Consider the following 25534-nt stretch of genomic DNA (forward strand, 5'->3'; position numbering starts at 1 on the left):
TCTCTTTCTCTCTGGCAGAATGAGAGTTGAAAGGTCAGTAGGGAGGGATAAAATAATAGTTATTGGCAGTAGATGAAGAGACTGCTAATTTCCTAGGAGAGAGAGGAGCCACTGGGGCCCTTCTAGTCACAAGCAGTCAGGTGGACTAGCATTACAGGTGGAAGAGTAAGCTCTGATATCAGTTATTGCAGAGTGCTTTTCCTATGCAGGTAGTGGCTGGATCATCAGGCTAAACTGATGGTGATTGGATGCCCAGATGAGAGACGTAGCCAATAGGCTGCTCCTGGGCGGACCAAGTACCTCTGTCTGCTCACCATAGTCATAGACCTTGAGGGGGAGGATGAATGCTAGCAGAAGAGAAGAGAAAAAGCTATTATGTCCCAACAAAAAGGACAATATGCTTTGTGAATAGCAACTGCAATATGTTGAGATGGACTATTCAGTGTATTTTTACAGAAACGCAGTAGAAAATGCATGTTGAATGCCCACTTGGTCACTCCATGTGCATTTTACAACAATACTCGTGAATACTGTATCTGCACTGAGCTACTTCTATCATTTACCACAATAAATGTCTCTGTCGTCACTTATTTGATACAAAGAAAATGCATTTTAAAATAGCAAAATATAACTCATTTAGACTGTGGCAAATGGCATTGGTCATTATGAACCATTCATACCCTGATCTGACTACATTTTCCAGACATAATGTTCCAACACCATCACACTTATTGCATAAATACACACCCATACATGCATAATGTACAGACACACACATGCATGTACACTGAGTGTACAAAACATTGGGAACACCTTCTTAATATTGAGTTGCACCCCATTGTGCCCTCAGAACAGTCTCAATTTGTCTCCTCCCCTTTAGCTACACTGATTTTAAGTGGATTTAACGTGACATCAATAATCAATCATCAATCATAGCATTCACCTTGATTCACCTGGTCTGTCTGTCATGGCCCTAATGTTTTGTACACTCAGTGGATATTCACACACACACACACACACACACACACACACACACACACACACACACACACACACACACACTTCAGGGCATGAGGGGCTAAATGACTTGTAAAACGGCTGAGTGATGAGGAGGAGAGGAGGAAAAGCCTCAGAGATTAGCCCAAGTTGAGGATGAAAGGCCAGGGATGCATGGAGGCCGGGAGGGGGAAGACGTATAGTGGATGGAAGGATACTACAGCAGTGAAATCCTATTTCAACAGCCTGAGGGAGGTGGGGGAACAGGGCTCCGCATTAGCTCTCAGAAACTCTACTCGTTTCAGGGGTTTTCTCAGGGAAGAGAGAACATGTGAATTCCAGCAGCACTGCTGAGGCAAACATGAGTGAAGATGAAAGAGCTGAAGATTTCTCTCACCATCTTTATTGGATTACACATCCAAGCTGGGAAAAGTGTCTTTGGCATTTCAATAGGCCCCGCTCAAAGAAGAGTGGCAAATGGTATGAAGCAGGGAAAAGAGGGAGAATCGAACAGCTTAAACTGCAGTTGGTTATGAAATCTGTTCAAGGACATTAACTCAGAGACGGATACATCTTTACCTAGAATGACTGTGTTGGACTCTGGTCAAAAGTAGTGCACTATGTAGGGAACAGGGTGCCATTTAGGATGCACAACCAAATCACAATAAAAGCCTTTAAACTGATCGGCAGCGAGTTGCTTACAATACCAACCTGTGTAAAAGGTTCAGACAAAAAAATGACCTCTCATTATGTTGACAATTCAACCATTATTCTCAGCCGTTCTCATTATTTGGCCAAAGCAAAAATATTAATATTCGACTAACAACAACTTGATCACAGTTCCAAGTAACAATCAAATTCCCAGGCATTGCATAATTTGGATCAGCATTGTGATCGTTGTGATTAGCATCATTACATTGCTTTGATCAGGCTAAATGGTGAAGATGGAGGGTAAAAAGCAGGGGTGGATTGGAGGTTCTCAGCCCTGAGCAGGAAGCGGAGATGGAGCTCAGTCATAGGCCGGCAGGCCGAACATCTCTGGTTTGAAGTCCTCCATGGTCCTCAGGACCAGTGTGGCCTCCTGGGTAAGGCCTCGGTCCAGTTTGTCATCAGGGATCATGACAACCTGCATCCCAGCCGCCAGGCCGGCCTTAACACCCATAGGAGCATCCTCAAACACCAGGCACTGTTGAGAGAGGAAACAAAACAAGCAGGCGCTGGATGTCATACAGTGCTAAATAAAAAGTGAAAGGAGACAATAGGATTTATAAATTCACATGGGAGCATAATGAAGTGAACAATAGTTCATGTAATTCTGCTATACAGTCAATTACGTATTATAACCTAGTGTGTCCACTACAGGAGGTTGAAGGCAAAATACCAGAAGTACCAGAAGTTATCAATTTCTTAAATAGAGGAAGTATGACAAGGTTTATGATGCCTCATTATGCAACCACAACATAAAACAGTCCAGTCTATTGGCACAGCACAATGCACAATGCACAAAGTCTTGGACTTTGGACTGAGAACTATGAACTGCAACTCAGTGTCTGGTGGAGAAAACAGAGCAGAGGAAGGCAGTCACACTGAAGAACTTGTGTTGAGGTAAGGTGACCCACAGTATGCTTCTGACTCTTACCTTTGCGTCACAGCTGCATGAATAGAGGCAGCATACAAATGAGAAGCCAATATGGAAGCAGTGTGGAGAAGAATGGACAAAGAACTGAGTGACAAGAGCTTTCCTTTTATTCATTGGGAACTTCCGACATCCTGCGCATTTGAACCTCAATAGCTACGCTTCCTAGCTTTTCAAACAAAACACCCCCTCCAAAGACGTCTCCCACCACTCTACCTAATTCAAGGTTCAATCAATCCCTATAATTTGAATGAGTGCACAAAAATAATCACATAATTACACTATTTGCTGCAATGTTCTTCCTTCTACGTGATTTCCCTCCAATTTGCCTTTGACTTACCTCGCACACTAATGGTGACAGACAATGTAATTTAATTGTACCAGATTGACCTAGCAGCTTCGGAAATGCCCTAAACCACAACTACCAGTCAGTCTCTTCTCTAATTCTCAAATGGAACTAAAATAACCTAATAAAAGGTTCCCAGATGGAACAATAGAAGCCGACTCGAGGTCTCTCGAAGATTTGACTAATTGACTCTTGTGATGTCACAGCCTAGAAGTAGCCTAGGAGAGGGACAATAAGTATGGAAACACAGAGCGACAAGGCTACCGAGAGGCCCTAGCTAGATAGTTGCTTCCAATCAAGGGGCAATAAAGACTCTGAATTAGGCAATGAGCCTGGAAAATGAACATTTAATCAGTGTTCAATGGCTGCATTGTAATGGACGAGAGGGAAACAGGACTCAAATGCACTGCAGCTCCATGTTAGCTCAGGAGGAAGGCACATAGCCTGAGTGCCAGTCTGTTTGTGCTATCATGCCAACTCCTTGTCACTCATTGTCATGCCAAACATGTTTGGCTTGACAATGAGCAATGGAGTTTGCAAGGGCACAAGCAGATATGTGATCAGGCTACAAGTCACTGCAGCAAAGAGAGACTGGGGTGGTGATTTGCCTTTATAAAGGGTCAAGGGTCTTTTCTCCTACTCATTGTTAGGACAATGGAAGTTTGCTTCAAAAAAATCCATATTTTATTGTTCAACTACCGGCCTGCTATACCATGCATTGGGAAGAGTGAACGGAGAACAGACAGAGAACCCAAAGTCGTTCGCCACGCAGGCCTCCAACAGCCAGCCCCATGGAAGATTAACAACCAGTCCCGAGGCATACACCCAAACACATGCAACATTCATCAGAAGCAATTGAATCTGTATTCACAGTGTACCCAAGGCAGTCACTGCCACAACACAAGAAGAGTGGGAGACTCAGTGTGTGTGTGTGTGGATACCTCCCAAATGACACCATATTCCCTACATAGTGCACTGCTTTTGACCAGGCTCTTCTCCAAAGTAGTGCACTACGTAGGGAACAGGATGCCATTTGGGACGCACATCAGACTACAGTGGCTGGTGCCAAGACTACTGTGATTAGCCGGCTCAGCAGCACGTCACACACACTCCCTTTACAACGGTGTATTAAGGGGAGATGACAGAACATAGCATAGTGTTGTTATGGAGCAGATCCAGGGCCTGCTTGGCAGCCAGCAGCAGCTATTTCAGCAGAACGGACCAGGACGTTTAGTTGTTTACAGGACTATCACGGGACACTTAAGACAAGGAGAGAAAAGTTTCCCTCAGAGAATGGGATTGAATCCTATGGACAGTTATGAGTTTTAATCATATGGACGCATGTCATGTGACTGGTTCACATGTATGCTATGTGATTTAAATCCGAATAACTATATATACAAAAGTATGTGGACAGGATTTGGCTATTTCAGCCACACCTGTTGCTGACAGGTGTATAAAATTGAGCACACAGCTATGCAATCTCTATATACAAACATTGAAGAGCTCAGTGACTTTCAACGTGGCACCTTTCCAAAAAGTCAGTTCGTCAAATTACGCGCCTGCTAGAGCTGTTCTGTGGTCAACTGTAAGTGCTGTTATTGTGAAGTGGAAACGTCTAGGAGGAACAACGGCTCAGCCGCGAAGTGGTAGGCCACACAAGCTCACAGAACAGGACCACCGAGTGCAAAAAAATGGTCTGTCCTCACTCACTACCAAGATCTAAACTGCATCTGGAAAGCAACTTCAGCACAATAACTGTTTGTCGGGAGCATCATGAAATGGGTTTCCATGGCCGAGCAACCACACACAAGCCTAAGATCACCATGCTTAATGCCAAGCATCGACTGGAATGGTGTAAAGCCCGGCGTCATTGGACTCGAGCAAGGGAGAGGGAGACGTATACTCTGGCGTGACAAATTAATCTGGGTTTGGCGGATGCCAGGAGAACGCTACCTGCTAGAATACATATTACCAACTGTAAAATTTGGTGGAAGAAGAATAAATGGTATGGGGCTTTCCATGGTTCGGGCTCAGCCCCTTTGTTCCAGTGAAGGGAAATACTAACGCTACAGCATACAATGACATTTTAGATGATTCTGTGCTTCCTACTTTGTGGCAACAGTTTGGGGAAGGCCCTTTCCTGTGTCAGCATGAAAATGCCCCCATGCAAAGAAAGGTCCATACAGAAATGGTTTGTCAAGATCGGTGTGGAAGAACTTGACCAGCCTTAACAGAGCCCTGACCTCAACCCCATCGAACACAACCCCATCGAACACCTTTGGGATGAATTGGAACACTGACTGCGAGCCAGGCCTAATAGTCCAACATCAGTGCCGACCTGGCTGGATGGAAGCAAGTTCCCGCAGCAACGTTCCAACATCTAGTGGAAAGTCTTCCCAGAAGAGTGGAGGCTGTTATAGCGGCAAAGGAGGGAACCAACTCCTTATTAATGCCCATGATTTTGGAATGAGATGTTCGACGAGTAGGTGTCCACATACTTTTGATCATGTGTATGTTATATGATGGAATCATATGTACTGTGTGTTATGTTATTGAATCATATGGCCTCTATGTTATGGTAGACGAGTGCGTAGGCTTGCTGCTAGACAGTAGGCTTATGCTATTGTAAACAGAGACGAGGGTCTGGATCTGACACACAGACTTGACCTGGCAGCATGGTCAGTCCTTGGGGGAATACTCATTAGATGAGACATTTTGCCCAGATGGAGAAGCAGAGAACCGTAGGTCACAGTCACCATACGCACTCAACCTACACATGGACCCAATAACCTTCTACTCAACCTACACATGGACCAGGGAAATAAAGCTGGGTCTAACAAATCTACACGCAGATGAATTTTTTATTTGACCAGGCAAGTCAGTTAAGAACAAATTCTTATTTTCAATGACGGCCTAGGAACAGTGGGTTAACTGCCTGTTCAGGGGCGGAACGACAGATTTGTACCTTGTCAGCTCGGGGGTTTGAACTTGCAACCTTTCGGTTCCTAGCCCAACGCTCTAACCACTAGGCTACCCTGAGGAGAGGAAGGTACAGTGGGGCTGAAAAGTTATTTTACAGAAAACAAATTAACAACAGACTTTCAGCATTCATATAGGAAAGGGCACTCAACATGCTCGGCACTGACACAAATGACTGATGATTGGCTTAAAGAAAATGACAGTAAGAAGATTGTGGGATGTGTTTTGATAGACTATCATTGAAGTCGGAAGTTTACATACACCTTAGCCAAATTCATTTGAACTTGGTTTTCACAATTCCTGACATTTAATCCTAGTAGAATTTCTGTGTCTTAGGTCAGTTGGTCACTTTATTTGAAGGATATGAAATGTCAGAATAATAGTAGAGAGAATTATTTATTTCAGCTTTTATTTATTTCATCACGTTCCCAGTGGGTCAGCAGTTTACATACACTCAATTAGTATTTGGTAGCATTGTCTATCAATTGTTTAACTTCAAATGTTTCAGGAAGCCTTCCACAAGCTTCCCACAATAAGTTGGGTGTATTTTGGCCCATTCCTCCTGACAGAGCTGGTGTAACTGAGTCAGGTTTGTAAGGCCTCTTTGCTCGCACACACTTTCAGTTCTGCCCACATATTTTCTATAGGATTGAGGTCAGGGCTTTGTGATGGCCACTCCGATACCTTGACTTTGTTGTCCTAAAGCCATTTTCCACAACTTTGGAAGTATGCTTGGGGTCATTGTCCATTTGGAATACCCATTTGCGACCATGCGTTAACTTCCTAACTGATGTCTTGAGATGTTGCTTCAATATATCCACATCATTTTCCTCCCTCATGATGCCATCTATTTTGTGAAGTGCACCAGTCCCTCCTGCAGCAAAGCACCCCCACAACATGATGCTGCCACCCCCGTGCTTCACGGTTGGGATTGTGTTCTTCGGCTTGCAAGCCTCCCCATTTATCCTCCAAACATAACGATGGTCTTTATAGTCAAACAGTTCTATTTTTGTTTCATCAGACCAGAGGACATTTCTCTAAAAAGTACAATCTTTGTCCCCATGTGCAGTTGCAAACCGTAGTCTGGCTTTTTTATGGCGGGTTTGGAGCAGTGGCTTCTTCCTTGCTGTGCGGCCATTCGGGTTATGTCGATATAGGACTCGATTTACTGTGGATATAGATGTGTTTGTACCTGTTTCCTCCAGAATCCTCACAAGGTCCATTGCTGAAGATCTGGGATTGATTTGCACTTTTCGCACCAAAGTACACTCATATTTAGGAGACAGAACGCGTCTCCTTCTTGAGCGGTATGACAGCTGTGTGGTCCCATGGTGTTAATACTTGTTGTACAGATGAATGTGGTACCTTCAGGCGTTTGGAAACTGCTACCAAGGATGAACCAGACTTTTGGAGGTCTACAATCTTGGCGATTGGAGGTCTTGGCGAATTTCTTTTGATTTTTCCATGATGTCAAGCAAAGAGGTTGAAGGTAGGCCTTGAAATACATCCACAGGTAAACCTCCTATTGACTCAAATGATGTCAATTAGCCTATCAGAAACTTCCATGACACCATTTTCTTGAATTTTCCAAGCTGTTTAAAAGGCACAGTCAACTTAGTGTATGTAAACTTCTGACCCACTGGAATTATGATACAGTCAATTATATGTGAAATAATCTGTTTGTTAAGAAATATTGGAAAAATGACTTGTGTCATGCACAAAGTAGATGTCCTAACCGACTTTCCAAAACTATAGTTTGTTAACAAGAAATTTGTGGAGTGGTTGAAAGAAATAGTTTTAATGACTCCAACCTAAGTGTATGTACATTTCTGACTTCAACTGTAAGTGTTAGGCATCCTCTCAATCATGGATAGAGTTACCCATCAAATAAAACGTAGTATTTTATTTTATCGAAACCTCTAATGCAAATTCGGTTGAGTGCAGTGTACCGCAAGGCAGCCGTCTTGGGACATTGTTTTCTGTTTCTATTATTGACCTTCCACAGAATATACATTGAGTGTACAAAACATTCTTAACATCTTCCTAATATTGAGTTGCACACCCCCTTCTGCCCTCAGAACAGCCTCAATTCGTTAGGGCATGGACTCTACAAGGTGTCAAAAGTGTTCCACAAGGATGCTGGCCCATGACTCCAATATTTTGTCTTGCCTATTCACCCTCTGAATGGCGCACACACAATCCATGTCTCAATTGTCTCTAACTCAATTGACTTAAACATCCTTCTTTAACCCGTCTCCTCCCCTTCATCTACACTGCTTGTAGTTGATTTAACAAGTGAGTGACATCAATAAGGGATCCTAGCTTTCACCTGGATTCACCTGGTCAGTCTGTGTCATGGAAAGAGTAGGTGTTCCTAATGTTTTGTACACTCAGTGTATGTCGGCTACGACAGTAAAATAAGTGATTGACACCCTTAACATAGAGCTCCAGTCAGTTTTAGAATGGGCATCTAGCAATAGGCTGGTGCTAAATATAAAAATATATATAAAAGCAACATTTATGAGACAAATCACTCACTCAACCCTAAAGCTCCTCCAGATCTATTATTGAATAACGTGGTGATTAAGCAACTTAAGGAGACTAAACTGCTAGCCGTAACCCTAGATAGCAAGCTACGGCATCATGGTCAAATCATATAGACTCAATAGTGACTCAAATGGGAAGAGGTCTGTCCATGATAAGACGTTGCTCTGCTTTCTTGATATCTCAGTCGACCAGACAGGTCCTACAGGCCTTTGTCGCACCTGGACTGCCCAGTCGTGGGGTCATGTGCGACAAAGAGAGACATAGGTCAATTACAGTCGGTCCAGCACAGAGCAGCACGTTTTGCATTTAGATGTACACCGATGGTGAATGTCAGTAACATGCATGTCAGTCTCTCCTAGCTCAAAGTGGAGGAGAGACTGACTGCTTCACTATCGGTCTTTGTGCAAGATATTGTTGTGTTGAAGGTACTGAACTGTCTGTTCAAGCAGTTGGCACACAGTTCGGACACTCATCGGTACAACAGGAGACATGCAACCAGGAAGTTTCTTCAGTCTCCAGGTCCAAAACAGAGGCTGGGAAAGGCACAGTATTAATAGAGCCATGACTATATGGAACTCTCTGCCACCTCAGGTAACTCAAGAAAGCCATAAAAAATGATTTTAAAAAACAAAAACCAGATAGAAGAACACCTTACGGCACAAAAGGGACTGTGAAGAGAGCCATTTTGATATATTTTGTATTGTAATTTACACTGTGTTATGTGTTGAATAATGTAGGTGGGTGGCCTTGCACAAGCCTTGGCTTGTCTGAGCCAGAATGGCTCATAGGGCAGGAGACATCTCCTGCTCCTGAAGCGTGAGACAGAGGCAGATTATGTATATTATGTATTTTAGTTGTGTTTTTTTCCTGTATGGATCCCAATAAATACTACGACTAAATACTCCCTTTTACTGTGTCATTTTCTATTTTATCGTGTCATTTTCATGTTCCTGGAAGGACACATCAGGAGAGATTTTTTTTTGTTTTAAATAGCATATTTTGAATGGACTTTTGACACACACCGTTGTTTGACAGTGATCCATTCAACAAATCATTTTCCTTTTTCCTCAGGTGTTAGATCTCAAAGAGGCTCATCCTCTTCTCCAACATATTACTTCACTTGTCGCTTTTGTCAACGTCTGACACGACAAGGCAAACCAACTATGTCAACACCAGAGTGCCTGGTGTGTCTTAACTTTCGCACGGCTTTAAGACAGGGCTTGTCACAGTGACACAGCCATTCGCTAAAATAACAGCGTTTTGTACAGTCGCTTTCCCTTCAATATTTAATCAGAGCAGTGTGTACGTTTTGTTTATGTCGGGTAAATAAAACGATCATTCTGCTTCTCGTTTTGTTCCGACGCCATTCTGGCCTGAGCTTAATGCAATAAGGTAGGTAGTGCAGCGTGTTCATTCATCAAACTGTCCGTCTCAGAGTGATGCATTTTCAAACTTGATGAATGGTACCGTAGCAAGAAAATACTTGAAACTAACACATCACACTAGAGGTCGACCGATTATGAGTTTTCAACGCCGATACCGATTATTGGAGGACCAAAAAAAACTATACCGATTAACCGGACGATTTTTAAAAATGTACTTGTAATAATGACAATTACAACAATACTGAATGAACACTTATTTTAACTTAATATAATACATCAATAATATCGATTTAGCCTCAAGTAAATAATGAAACATGTTCAATTTGGGTTAAATAATGCAAAAACAAAGTGTTGGAGAAGAAAGTAAAAGTGCAATATGTGCTATGTAAGAAAGCTAACGTTTCAGTTCCTTGCTCAGAACATTAGAACATATGAAAGCTGGTGGTTCCTTTTAACATGAGTCTTCAATATTCCCAGGATAGAAGTTTTAGCTTGTAGTTATTATAGGAATTATAGGACTCCCTGGGCTCGAACCAGCAACACAACGACAATAGCCACCATCGAAGCAGCGTTACTCATGCAGAGCAAGGGGAACAACTACTAGAAGGCTCAGAGCGAGTGACGTTTGAAACGCTATTAGCGCGCGCTAACTAGCTAGCCATTTCACTTTGGTTACACCAGCCTCATCTCGGGAGTTGATAGGCTTGAAGACATAAACAGCGCAATGCTTGACGCACATGAAGAGCTGCTGGCAAAACGCACAAAAGTGCAGTTTGAATGAATGTTTAAGCGCCTGCTTCTGCCTACCACCGCTCAGTCAGATACTTAGATACTTGTATGCTCAGTCAGATTATATGCAACGCAGGACACGCTAGATAATATCTAGTAATATCATCAACCATGTGTAGTTAACTGGTGATTATGATTGATTGTTTTTTATAAGATAAGTTTAATGCTAGCTAGCAACTTACCTTGGCTTACTGCATTCGCGTAACAGGCAGTCTCCTTGTGGAGTGCAACGAGAGAGAGGCAGGTCGTTATTGCGTTGGACTAGTTAACTATAAGGTTGCAAGATTGGATCCCCTGAGTTAACAAGGTGAAAATCTGTTCTGCCCCTAAACAAGGCAGTTAACCCACCATTCCTAGGCCGTCATTGAAAATAAGAATGTGTTCTTAACTGACTTGCCTAGTTAAATAAAGGTATAAAAATAACCCCCCCCCCCAAAAAAAAATTTAAATCGGCAAATTGGCTCCCCAAAAAACGATTTCCGATTGTTATGAAAACTTGAAATCGGCCCTAATTAATCGGCCATTCCGATTAATCGGTCGACCTCTACATCACACAGTAAGGATTTGTGCGAGTGTGTATATTCGAGCCTGCAACGTGGTTTGTTGAGTGAGTGAAGAGACAGTGATAGATAGCCTGCTACATCTTCTAAACCATCTCTAAGCCCAGGGCAGGCTAACTGCAGGATATGCAGGAACGTTTTCCTCATCTGTGTTACGGGGTACTTTGTTATACACAGGAAACAGGAAATGCAGGCCATCATTTAAAAATCTGGAGGTCCTAAATGGCACCCTATTCCCTTTATAGTGCCCGACTTTTGACCAGGGTCCATATGGCTCTATGGTGCACTCAAAAGTTTGCACTATAAAGGGAATAGGGTGTCATTTGGGATGCAGACCTGGAGGGCACAGTGTAAATGCATAAAAGGGCAATCTATTGGCCTCCAGAGGGCTGCGTTCACAAGGCTAATGAGTGGTTTGGTCAACCCGAGGAAAATCACATGGAGACGTTTGTCACTCTAGGCCAGATGGCAGACAGGAGCAGAATAGCTTTCATTTGGTGTCTGAGTGGGGACACGTTTTCATCTTTTACTCAGACAAAGACTAGGTTAAGAATAGTCTCTTCTAACAGCCGCTGTGCTTGCGGAGCGCCCTGAATCTGTTGAGAGAGATTATGTTTTGAAAGACTTAGGATACATACAGGCTATGGAACAGGTAGACTTCATAAATAACCGTAGGTAAGGGTCACGTTATCTAGAAATTGCGGAAATAGAAGGTCAAGGTAATGACATACCTATTGATGATTGAGTGAAGTCAATTCTCTCCCGCACCACAACTACCTTCCAGATAAGAAAATTATTAACAAACCATGATACTACAGTGGACAAGTCCTTATAGGAAATAGCCTTTAACTTGTCTACCGGCTGTGACTGTGACACTCCCTGGGAGCTTATAAAAATCCCCATTGACCGAGTGTCTGTCCGTAAATCTTACATCTCCATGCCAGTGTTGGCATTTCTTTCCAACAGAATAAAAAGGAGTGATCAATACTGTTAAAGCTCCTCATAAACTCAGACAAACTCGCTGACAATGTATTCTCCCCGTTCCTGATTTGGTGTGGACAGAAAAGGACCCAACAGGCTTCACTAACATGAAGTCTGTGTTCATAAAGCACTTTAACAAATAACATATATTGTGTCTCTGAAAGGAATGGGAGTTCATAGGATTTTAGGCCACTAAAATGCAGCACCAGATATGAAAACCCAAACAAGCACATTACTGCTGAGTATAGGGCAAGCGATATTACATCTACTGGTATTAAGGACTGACCTTCTGACCACTTAAAGCACCACTGTGTCCATAATATTTTTGCAGAGAACTTCAAAGCTCAAATATTGAATATTCCATAGAGCTGATATTAAAAAACACTCTCGTTGTTTTTTTTGGGGGGGGGGGGGGGGACTCGCAGCGAGGCCCTACTGTACCTTCTCCGTCAAAGCACGTGGGACTGTCTGTTCATAAGGAACAACATCATTAGGGCTGTAGAATAGCACAGCCTTAACTATTCAGATAGATAGATCAAGCCTGTTTTAGTCCCTGACCATTTCAATCCACCAGCACCAAACACACTGGGCACCACAAACGCATCACTGTGATAGCTACATTGAAGAATAAAAGAAAGATATTGACTATATGGTCGAGAAATAATGATTAATGTGTCAATTTTGGGATTATAGCAGCAGTTACCATTTATTATGTGGTTGGTGCATCTGCACAGCAGAGAGGCCCACTGGGTCCGGATAGTTGAAACACCCATAAAATATGGGGGTGTAGCCGAGGCGACTGGCTGTCCCTAAATCAGCGTTGTGTTGTTGCTGTAGCATCATTATATAGGCTAGCTACAGATCCAAGCTCCAGAGCCAATACTGTCTCTGTACTGACTCTTTACACCCTCTGTGTGAGCCTCTCTGTGACTTAGTCCCAAATGGCACCCTATTCCCTATACAGTGTACTAATTTTGACCAGAGCCCTATGGCCCCAGGTCAAAAGTAGTGCATGGAGGGAATATATCATCATTTGGAACGCAAGTGGGTCTTTCTGAAACATCTCGGTGCCTCCCTTTTCAAATAAGGTTTCATGTCCTAATTGTACCGTATTTGGTGCTATAAACCTTTCCTTGGTGTAAAGTAATTAATGATTTAATGGTAGCTGGATTACTTTTCTCCCTGTCTTTCAATGTAAATCCCAGATTGCACCCTATTCCCTACAAAGTGCACTACTTTTGACCAGAGCCGTTTGGGACGCAACCTATGTGAATGTGAACTAGAGCTTTCTCATGTTTCATTTTCATGTTTCATTAATCTTAGCTGGTAGGCTGAGCGCACACCTTTAGTAAAAACCTTTTCTCTATCTCCCTCCCTTTCTCCCTCACTCATAGTATTTTTTAGTGCTGGGGAGAAAGTGAAAAATGGAAGAGGTGGAGGACTAATTCCTTGCCTTTGGTCACCATAGAGACAGAGTACTGGGCTGGGCACATTACTTACTTGTGAGAGGGTTTTAAGCAGTCTGCCAGGCGTATTACCTCCAGTGTTGCATAGCATCATCAGAGCCCTCAAAATGCCTCACGTCACTTCATGCCTATATTCCAGGAAACCTCCCTCCCAATAACGCTGATATAAACAGCAACCTTTTAAGCACCAGAACAAACATGCATCCTGAGAAAATGACTTGAAATTCCACTGCATGATTGAATATGTACAGTTGTAGTGAAAGCTTAAAATAATGCTTACATTTTAGAGGTAAGAAAGGACAACAACAAAAAGACAACTCAAATGTATCACCTACAACTGTCTTCGCTGCAGTTTCTGTAAAATTCCTCACTACAATTAATTAAACTCATTGTAAATTCATCCCTGCTTCCACTAATCTGGGGGTAGGAGAGAAGCTGCGAACACAATGTTAATACACGCTCCCATTTTCTTTTTATTGCATTCTGTCTTTCTCCTGTCTCCTCCTTGCAATCCTGAATCGCAATCTGTCCCCTCCCTCCCTACTTCTCTCTCTCTTTCTGTGCTTAGGCAAAACTGTCACGGGGAGAGAGGAGAGGTGCCAGGAAGTGATGCATCATAACTCGTTATTCCACTGAACCGATTCCCCTCTCACCCGCAGTTCCATCTCATCAAGAAAAACGAAAGTCCTAACTGGGGATGTTTGGAAGCCGCCAAGATTTTTCAAAAACAGGCCGACAATTAACGAAGGCTGCTGCTGCTGACCCATTTGTAGAGAAATCTACCTGTTAGGGAGATTTATTTACCTCAAAAAAGGAAAACAACAAATCCAAATCTATTAACCTCTCTTTTTGGGTTCCTTTTTGGGGGTTTTCCATTTGATAGCTCTGTAAAACTAACTGAATATTGATGTAGTCTTCTAACCCTAATGATTGTAGACATATTTCATAGGTGGGTTTGCTAAAACAGGCATGGAAGGTGATAAACATGGTAGTGGCTACATCACAAGCAGCACCCTATTTCCTATATAGTGCACTAGCACTATGGGCCCTGGTCTAATGTAGTGCACTATAAAAGGGAATAGGGTGCCATTCGCAATGTACACCGTGTGATTCCTCAGTGTTGTGGGGATTTTCATGGCTGGTGTTGACAGCACAGACCTGTTACTTACAGCTACCCTTAATAAGCCAAAACATTGGCATTGAAAATGGAAATGAATGAGAGAGTATGAAGTCGGTTATAGGCTTAATCATATCCCTCGCTTTCTGGATGTGTAAATAAATGAAAGTCCACAGGGTCCTATAAATAAGGCCTACACTTTCGATAGCCTGGTTTGGATCTGCTACAGTCGATCAGTTGGTCAGTCAGTGTCTTGCTAATAATTCCTTTGGCGTTTCTTAGGAACGGGTGAAAGCTGGGGCATTGAAGCATGGCAGAACGACATTAGCCTTGGTAACTTTCCTAACAACAGAATTGGTTATGGGCTTAAGAGTTAACCCACTTTCTTGGAGGTATAAATGCAATTCCACAGGTTCCTATAAAAACTATTTAGTTTATCTGCTCAATGATTAGTCTACGAACGAATATACTAAGTAACAAACGGGGAAAAAAACGTCTTAACAACTGAATTGGTGTAAAACTTTTTAGGGGTTGGTCTTTTTCAGCATTATAAGTTGTACCAGCCCACTACCCTGTCCCTCTTCGTATCATTCATCTGAGCTATGATTGGTAAGAATTGGTGACCTTCGGGCTGCTTTCCCCCTCCAACCTTACTAGGTGTGTATGAGAGTATCTTAGCGTGTTTACTGGTCTGTCCCTCTTATCGTGGCTGGTTATTTTATGCTTAGATTATTTATTCATGAGGCAACAAGAATAGGGTAATAGTCTACTCCACTACCCACTGTAGGCTACTGTCTCTCTCACTCGCCTGTCCCTCTTACCGTGGCCGCCGGTGCAGGAGGAGTGAACCTGCTGGCACACACCAAAAAGGAGTCAGGCTGAGGTTTGCTGTTTTTCACATCGGGATCATCCCCTAGGACGATGTGGCTGAACAGGTCAAAGAAGGCTTTGTGCTGACTGGTCTTCATCTCAAACGCCAGGCCTGCTGAGCTTGTCGCTACAGCGATGGGCACATTGTGTTTACGGAGATGGTGGACGAGATTCTCCACTCCTGGTTACACACAGACCAACAGTACCAGTCAAAAGTTTGGATACACCTACTCATTCAAGGGTTTCTTTAATTTTACTATTTTCTACATTGTATAATAATAGTGGAAACATCAAACATATAAAATAATACATATGGAATCATGTAGTAACCAGAAAAGTGTTAAACAAATCTAAATATATTTTATATTTGAGATTCTTCAAAATAGCCACCCTTTGCCTTGATGAAAGCTTTGAACACTCTTGGCATTCTCCTAACCAGCTTCATGAGATAGTCACCTTGAATGCAATTCAATTATCACATGTGCCTTGTTAAAAGTTAATTTGTGGAATTTCTTTCCTTCTTAATGCGGTTGAGCCAATCAGTTGTGTTGTGACAAGGTAGGGGTGGTATAGAGAAGATAGCCTTATTTGGTAAAAGACCAAGTCCATATTATGGCAAGAACAGCTCAAATAAGCAAAGATAAACGATAGTCCATCATTACTTTAAGACATGAAGGTCAGTCAATACGGAATATTTTAAGAACTTTGAACGTTTCTTCAAATGCAGTCGTAAAAACCATCAAGCGCTATGATGAAACTGGCTCTCATGAGGACCGCCACAGGAAAGGAAGACCCAGAGTTACCTCTGCTGCAGAGGATAAGTGTCATTAGAGTTAACTGTACCTCAGAAATTGCAGCCCAAATAAATGCTTCACAGAGTTCAAGTAAGAGACACATTTCAACATCAACTGTTCAGAGGAGACTGTGTGAATCAGGCCTCCATGGTCGAATGGCTGCAAAGAAACCACTACTACAGTTAAGGACACCAATAAAAAGAAGAGACTTGCTCGGGCCAAGAAACACAAGCAATGGACATTAGACCGGTGGAAATCTGTTCTTTGGTCTGAGTCCAAATTTGAGATTTTTGGTTCCAACCGTCATGTCTTTGAGACAGAGAGTAGGTGAACAGATCTCTACATGGGTGGTTCCCACTGTGAAGCATGGAAGAGGAGGTGTGATGGTGCTTTGCAGATGACACTGTCTGTGATTGATTTAGAATTCAAGGCACACTTAACAAGCAGGGCCACCACAACATTCTGCACCGATATGCCATTCCATCTGGTTTGGGCTTAGTGGGACTATCATTTGTTTTTCAACAGGACAATGACCTAACACACCTCCAGGCTGTGTAAGGGCTATTTGACAAAGAAGGAGAGTGTTGGAGTGCTGCATCAGATGACCTGACCTCCACAATCACCCGACCTCAACAATTGAGATGGTTTGGGATGAGTCTTAACTATTATTCTACAATGTAGAAAATAGTACAAATGAAAGAAAAACCCTTGAATGAGAAACTTTTGACTGGTACTGTATAGTACACATCATTGGTTTGTCCTACACACAGTAAATACTAACAAATCCAAACAAATTGAGCCCAGTTCAAATCCAGGATCACACTCCCTCTAACTCATGCCCTATTGCAAGGGGTACTCAATTTCTGTCTGGACCCTGCTGGTCTTCTATTCTACCTGATAATTAATTGCACACACCTGGTGTCCCTGGTCTAAATTTGTTCCTGATTAGATGGGAACAATTAAAATAATGCAGTGGAACTGGCTTCAAAGGTCCAGAGTTGAGTTTGAGGGCACTAGCACTCTGAATATTGACAGTCTGTAGTGTAGAGTCTTCCTATGTATACAGGACACACAGTAATGAAAACATGGGATTACAGTTTGTTTGTCAACAAACTCAGAGACTCATATTTCATAGGTGAGAACCAACTATTTTGTTCATGTTATGGTAACTATACCACACTACAACTGTAACACACACACCTTAGCTACCTTGCATCAATTGAGCTGAAGGAAATATCTTCTCCTGAATTTTTCTAGTCTCACTGAGAAGTTCCTCTGGTGTCATTGGTAGTTCTAGGGAGTCTCGTATAATGGTGGAAGCCTCCATAGCTTTCTTTCCCATCACAGAAGACTTCACGTCCCAGGTGTATTTCTTTCCAAACCTGTCGCATACTTCCTGGTATGACACCGTGTACAGCCTCTCTGTATCTGCAAGTTCAAAACAGAGCAAAATAAAAGTTAGATAGCTATGTTATCACCACACGTTTAACTTAAAGCTAAAATCCTTAGTTGCTACATCAAGTTTTGGACTTATGATATATACCCATTGATTCTGGAATATAATGAGCTTAGTTCAACTGTCATACCCCATCAGAACCCAGATTATAGACTTTGTTTACTAGAAGTTTTGTAAAGAACAGAAATATAAACAAACTGTATAGCTTCAAAAAATGGCTAAATCTATCATTTTGATATCATGGATGGTCAGTCCTTGGAACCTCATATTTATATGAATTTGAGTGGTTACATTTATCCACACCCATCCCCTCAGTTTTTTACTGAAACAGAGGCTTTTAACTAAGGATTCTAGCTTTAAATCACGACATTCAGAAGACTATGCAAGACAGCACATGGAAATGATCAGCGAATGTTATGGTTGTAGAAAGATTCCATTACAGATAGCTAGCAAACGTTACTGTTAATTTTGCTTCACCATGGTTGACACACATGATGAGCTGTTACTGAATGCTAGGCCTTGTGTCAATTTGTTCCGGTATGTATAATTCCATCGTTTCAAATGCAAATAGAAAGTGTATATTAATAACCTAATAATAATCCATCCATGTCGAAAAGAACATGGGTCACCGGTTTAAAAATCGATTGTGTAGACATAATTACAGTAGGTGCCAACACAACGACAAAATCCAATCTTGAAATCGAAGCACTAGCTAGCTAGCAGGCTAACGTTAGCTATATTTAGTAGGAAGGTGGACAACTGATACCAAAGTCTCAGTGCCAATAACTATCAAGTAGCAAACTAAATGTATGATTTTATTCATTTCTAGAACGTAGATAAATCTGTTTGCATCACACAATATCAAAATAATTTAGTAATCTTACAATTTAGATTTACGAAAATGATGCTGTCGCATATAAATGGTGATTCTTTAGTCGGCCAACATTTTGCAACGGCTGATGGGCAAGGTAGTTTTATGCTCAGAAGCCACTTCTGCCTATTCACTCAGAAGAATTAGTCTCATAATATCCCACTTATCTACAGAAATGTAGTGGGCCTAATCTAAATGTGATTTGCTACATTTAAAACACATGTCTGTATTTGTTCATTTTTTACATAACTTCACATACAAAATATTGTGCTTAAATGTTGATTCAAACAGACAACGCAGTGTTGGACCTAAACCATTGATGTAAACTGTTGAATGTAGGCTTACTTTTCACTTGTCAATATTTATTTGTGGGCAGCATTTAAAATATCAAATATTGGCTATATTTTCATTTAATTCATGAATTAATTAGCATAGTGTAATAAAAAAATTATTGAGCATTATGTGGTGAAGGCTCGGGGAGGCCATGAACTCTCGTTCATCACCCACGATGGCGCCGTCAATGTGTACAGTCCCAGCGCTCTGTCTACACGTTAATAATCCTCGCTTGTGATACAGTTTTGGAAACTGTACTTTCATATTGAGATTTTTTTATTTTTTTAAAACTAAAGGTAAATTACTATGCACCTTTTTTGGCCGTCATTGGCTCATCATCACAAGGCCTAGCCTTCATTAGACTATCAGAGACCATCCTAAAGCACACCACCTCTAAAGCAAACCATCAATAAATATAAGCTAGCTGAACACCTAACCCTGACTCTAGTCTAGGCCGATTCTAGCCTAATTATTTTTCATTAAAATGGACTATGTTGGTTTATTGATCCTTATTCCAGGGTGGTAGTCTATATCACACCATACAGGTGGATTCGTTGTTGCAGATTAAATTAACAGCCTGTGGACCTGTGTTCTAGCGCCACATTTTACAGAATAATTGGATCCTCAATGTTTGTCTTGTTAAGGTGAGAGAAAGAGACATCGGGGGAATGAGTCCTCCAACCTGGGCGAGTTAATGAGGCTATGGATTCAGGTCTAATTGGGAGGAGCTGAGGCCCACACTCAAACAAAGTGTAGGTTCCAAATAGCACCCTATTCCCTGTAATAGTGCACTACTTTTGACCAGGGCCTGGCCCATACCTATTTGGGACATACTTTTTGTTTGAGTCCTTCAGAGTGAGTTTGGCTCTCTTTACCAATTGTATTTCAGAACTTTGTGTCTTTTTGTGAATTTCTTCAGACCGGACACTCAACTCTCTTTCTACCAAATCGTTCACAAAGTGAGCACTGTAGGGAAGAAGAAAAGTCGGGGCACCTTAACATTTTTTAAATATTTGATTTACATAACTTGACATGCATATCTTTGCTATAATGTATTTACCTACTATATATTGCAATCATACCATTTGATACTCTTTATAGCCTTATGCTATACAGTTATAGGCCAGTAAAACTAAATTGCCACTTTTTTCTCACAGGCCTACATTTTAGACTGAAGTTAATTGTATTTATCTAATCATTGTATTACCTTGCAGATACAAACATGACACTTGCATAGAAGGGGAAGGTCTAAAGCAATTAACATCTGCACTGTTTACATTATGCTGATAAGCTCATTAATTTTGGGCGACTGATTGGTATCAACCTTCGCTGCAATTCCCCCGTCATTTTTTGGCCTCTGCGAGATATTTGCAGTCACCCTTTTAAATGAGGAAAAGTGAACTGAAATGCAAATTCAGCAGCTAAGATCAATAGAGTTTGCTCTGGGGAAAGCTAAGCAGAGGACCTATTGCGAACACGAACTCAGCCATATCCTTGATGAGTAAGTGTTCAACAATGGCCAGGCATGAAACCATAGTAGAGGTAGAAAATTCAGAGGGAGTTCACTCTAATGCAGAGGGAAAACCCTGATTAGACCTGACGGGCCAACCCCAGGTGGTAAAGGTAGGCAACAACAGCTCCGCTACGCTGGGTCCCCACAAGGGTGCGTGCTCAGCCCCCTCCTGTACTCCCTGTTCACCCATGACTGCGTGGCCACGAACGTCTCCGACTCAATCATCAAGTTTGGAGGCGACACAACAGTGGTAGGCCTTGATTACCAACAATGACGAGACATCCTACAGGGAAGAGGTGAGGGCTCTGTTGGAGTGGTGCCAGGAAAATAAAAGAAGGAGCTGATTATGGACTTAATGAGACATCAGAGGGAGCATATTTATTTTGTCGAAGTGGAATTATATTTTGTTTTTAGAAATGTTTACAAATTAATAAATTTAAAAGCTGAAATTTCTTGACTCAATAAGTATTCAACCCCTTTGTTATGGCAAGCCTAAATAAGTTCAGGAGTAAAAAAAAATGTGCTTATTAAGTCACATAAGTTGCATGGACTGTGTTTAAAAGTATTGTTGAATGACTACAATTATCTGTAAGATCCCTCAGTCAAGCAGTCAATTTCAAACACAGGTTCCACCACAAAGACCAGGGAGTTTTTTCCAATGCCTCGCAAAGAAGTTCACCTATTGGTAGATGGGTGAAAAAAAGTTAGCCATTGAATATCCCTTTGAGCAGTGGTGTCAAACTCATTCCATGGAGGGCCTAGTGCCTGCTGTTTTTTTGGCTTTCCTTTAAAACTTGTTAGGGACTAGCTCCCGCTGTGGGGATCAAATCAGCGGAAATGTCAAGTGCGCCACATATAGTTTTTGATAAAACTCAAACTTTCATTAAAATACACATACAAGGTACTGAATTAAAGCTACACTCGTTGTGAATCTAGCTACCGAGTCAGATTTGTAAAATGCTTTTCGGCGAAAGCATGAGAAGCTATTATCTGATAGCAGGCACCCCCAAAGTACTGCAACGCCACTTAAAACGACAGATTTTGCGGTAGCCGGCGCTACCCAAAACGCAGAAATAAAATATAAAACATTCATTACCTTTGACGAGCTTCTTTCTTGGCACTCCTAGATGTCCCATAAACATCACTATTGGGTCTTTTTTTCGATTAAATCGGTCCATATATAGCCTAGATATCGATCTATGAAGACTGTGTAATCAAGGAAAAAACTGAGTTTGATAACGCAACGTCATTTTTTTAAATTAAAAAAGTCGACGATAAACTTTCACAAAACACTTCGAAATACTTTTGTAATGCAACTTTAGGTATTAGTAAACATTAATATTCTATCAAAATGATCACGGGGCGATGTATATTCAATAGCTCCACATCCTGATATCATGTCCAAATATTTCTCAACTAAAACATCCGGTCGGAGACCGGAAGAAATGCCCTGCCTTGTGTCCATTTGACCAAGAAACAAATCCGAGACAAATGACAAGAATGTTGACATCGTGTGGAAGCTGTAGGTATTGCAACCTCGGCCCCATTTAATGTGGGTCACGTTTAACAATGGGTTGAAGTGGCGCATGGATATATTTTCCCATTTTCAGTGATCAGATTTTCCTGCACTTTTCGATGAAACGCACGTTCTGTTATAGTCACAGCCGTGATTTAACCAGTTTTAGAAACGTCTGAGTGTTTTCTATCCACACATACTAATCATATGCATATACTATATTCCTGGCATGAGTAGCAGGGCGCTGAAATGTTGCGCGATTTTTAACAAAAAGCTGCGAAAATGCGCATAATCCTTAAGAGGTTTTAAAATGAAGACCTAGACATCCAGGCGAGGGGAGTTCCTTACCAGTGGTGGAAAAAAGTACACATTTGTCATACTTGAGTAAGAGTAAAGATACCTTAATAGAAAAGTATTCAAGTAAAAGTTAGTCACCCAGTAAATAATACTTGAGTAAAAGTCTAAAAGTATTTGGTTTTAAATGTACTTAACTATCAAAAGTAAATGGCATTGCTAAAAAATACATAAGTATCAAAAGTAGTTTTTTTAAATAGAAAAAAAAATCTAATTCCTTATATTAAGCAAACCAGACTGAATGATTGTTTAGTTTTTCACATTTACATGAGGAACTATTGTTTTGTTTATCTAATTCACAGATAGCCAGAGGCGCACTCCCCCACTCAGACATAATTTACAAATGTAGCATTTGTGTTAAGAGAGTCCACCAGATCAGAGACAGTAGGGATGACCAGGAATGTTCTCTTGATAAGTGTGTGAATTGGACCATTTTCCTGTCCTGGTAACCATTCAAAATATCAGGGATAATTTTCTTTAGGAATGTCATGGAGTAGAAGTAAAAGTAGTCAAAAATATACATTGTAAAGTACAGATACCCCCCAAAACTACTAAGTACTACTTCAAAGTAGTTTTGCAAAGGCCCGGCACCACAGGCAAAAAATGAGATTTTGCTTCCATCTTTCAATTTTCAGATTTTTGGATATTTTGCAACAAAATCTTCATACTTTCATAAAATGTACAAATAAATCAGCAATAGTATATAAATACTTAATTTGTATAATTGTATCCCAACTCCTTGAACTACACCTAGCATGCATTTCGTTCTTGTTATCGTGTTTTATGTCGAATATTTTTCATTTCCTGACATTCAATTGGTTACTGGCATTTAAAGGCCCTCTCCGGTAACCTGATTGGTTAAAATGTCTCATGTGCCGCGCAGCACTTCATTGTTTGATAATATCTCCCGCGAAGTATCCCAGTAAAGAGAGACAAAATGAGAAAAGAAAAAGACCTACAGTACGTGAATAAAATTAAGCGAACTCAGTTAGCCAATGCGAGAAAAGCAGTGAATGAAAGAAAAAATGCAAGTAGAGGAGGAAAAGGAGATAATCGACAGCAGCACATTGAGACACACATGAGTTGAGATGAAGATGAGAGAGCAACGATCAACCAGACAGCATCCAGCAGTGGCTTTTATTCCACACGTCACAATTAAACCAACTTGTACATTATTTGATTTTCCCAAAGTATCTAAACACTGGACTGAAAATCACCATAGACCCCATCAACCAGGGATTCTGTCATGATAGAATGTGCACATTGTGAAGGTGATCGTGATGCATTTAGGAGTGTTTACACTTCCCCCAGGCTGCAGGGGAGATGTGGCATTTGATATAGCCTTTCTTCTCGTCCACGATCTTCGTTATGTAGCTCTAAAGAAAATAATCAAAGTCCTAGGGATTCTTTTCTTGCTTCCCAGCACATATCAGGTAAATAAGGGAGAGTAGCCCATTATTGTCAGGTGTTTTCAAAGTTAATGAACAGAGTGATAGGAAAACAATTATACAATGAGACTGTCACATAGGTCTACAGTGATTACTGATTACTGCCTACTGTGATTACTGAGAATTTAGCTTTTAAATACATGCTGATATGCAAACATTTACACAGGGTAACATGCTGATATTTAGTCCAGCGGTTATGACTGTAATGTCGACAGACATAATAAGTACCCCCCCCCCCCCCCCCACACACACACACTTTAGTTTTAGAAACATTCAGAGAGGGCTACAGTCGAGGGCTACATTTTTTAATAGAGAGGTTGCACAGAAAATGGTACCTGGATATCGATCATAGGATGTCAAATGATAATGAATGCAGCGCAGAGGAACCCAGAATGCAAATGAATGTCTGAACTCTGTAATATGGTCGTGATGCCCCAAAACTGTCTTTGTGGGCAAAAGCTACATTGACGCAGCAGCCAGTATGGCAGTAGCCACTGTTCAACAAGGGAGCCACTGCTATATCAAATGTGATGGACAAATTGTGGCTTGACAGCACTTTGGTGGCACTGGAAGCAATGAGAGAGGAGAATGTGAGGCGTGTCGGGAGAGCTGATGCTGCTTCAATGGAGTGTGCCAAGAGTCGGCTCAGGTCCCAGGACACGGTCAAGAAAGTAAAGCAGCACCAGCAACAACTCAAAGAGGGCTTTACATATGGGGTAGACATAGCTGATTAATGCACATTTCAACAGCCATACAACAGCCTTGTATTTGAGAAATTGAGCAAAGTGATTTGATCATTTACCCAAAACTAAAGATTTACCCAACAGACCAGTATTCAAAGCATATGCTCTATTGCTTGAAACAAATGTGTTAAATGTGCTAATGTATTTGTAAAAGGTTTATTGGATGTTTATTTGTCAATTTAGAAGTGATACATGAATAAGAGATTAATTAATGTGACATAAATGGTCATAGATATGGAAAGTACATTTGAATTGCATTAGCCTATCTTTATCGTCCATTTTCTCAAAATGACGTTTCCCATGAGCCAATGAATTTTTCTGTCTTCAAAGAACGTACTTTCACATTATTCCACACACAGGTTCTTAGGTCTTATCGTCAGACTTTTACAGAGGCTTTTTTTAAATATCTTGTGTCGTTTTGATTTTGTCGTGTCTTTGGCTATGCTGGATTAAGTGATATGACATGCTATTCTATACAATAATTTCTCCGTAATTAATATTACCTGATTCAGCTAATCATGTAAATGTCATTAACTGGAGAGTCGGGCACCACCGAAATAATATTTATAGAGCTGTTATCTTCTGAATAAACTCTTAAAGACCTAGTAATATTTTACATCAATAGCAGTCAATATTAATCATCATCTTAATTCAGTCTCATCTGAAAGTTGTAAATTCTTAGTTATCTGCACGAACCCTGGCTAACAAGTTGAATCAGCAATACAAAATTGGGTTTAATTATTTATTTACTAAATACCTAACTAATCACACAGAATTACACATAATTAAACCATAACTTGATTACAAATTACGTCATAAAGGAAAACGTCC

At 41.1% G+C, this 25534-nt stretch overlaps 1 protein-coding gene across 1 annotated transcript; it reads right to left on the reverse strand.

The window, feature by feature from the left end:
• Nucleotides 1-1377: 1377 nt before the first annotated feature.
• pudp (pseudouridine 5'-phosphatase) lies at nucleotides 1378-18674 on the reverse strand. The gene is made up of 4 exons (XM_029667202.2): nucleotides 18515-18674; nucleotides 17679-17897; nucleotides 15627-15856; nucleotides 1378-2182 (listed from the first exon to the last, which is right to left on the reverse strand). The coding sequence occupies exons 1-4, from the start codon at nucleotides 18579-18581 to the stop codon at nucleotides 2006-2008; spliced, it is 693 nt and encodes a 230-aa protein (XP_029523062.1). The 5' UTR covers nucleotides 18582-18674; the 3' UTR covers nucleotides 1378-2005.
• Between the last annotated feature and the right edge of the window lie 6860 nt (nucleotides 18675-25534).

The sequence above is a fragment of the Oncorhynchus nerka genome, linkage group LG2 (assembly GCF_034236695.1).
Source record: "Oncorhynchus nerka isolate Pitt River linkage group LG2, Oner_Uvic_2.0, whole genome shotgun sequence".
In the NCBI taxonomy this organism is placed as follows: Eukaryota; Metazoa; Chordata; class Actinopteri; order Salmoniformes; family Salmonidae; genus Oncorhynchus; species Oncorhynchus nerka.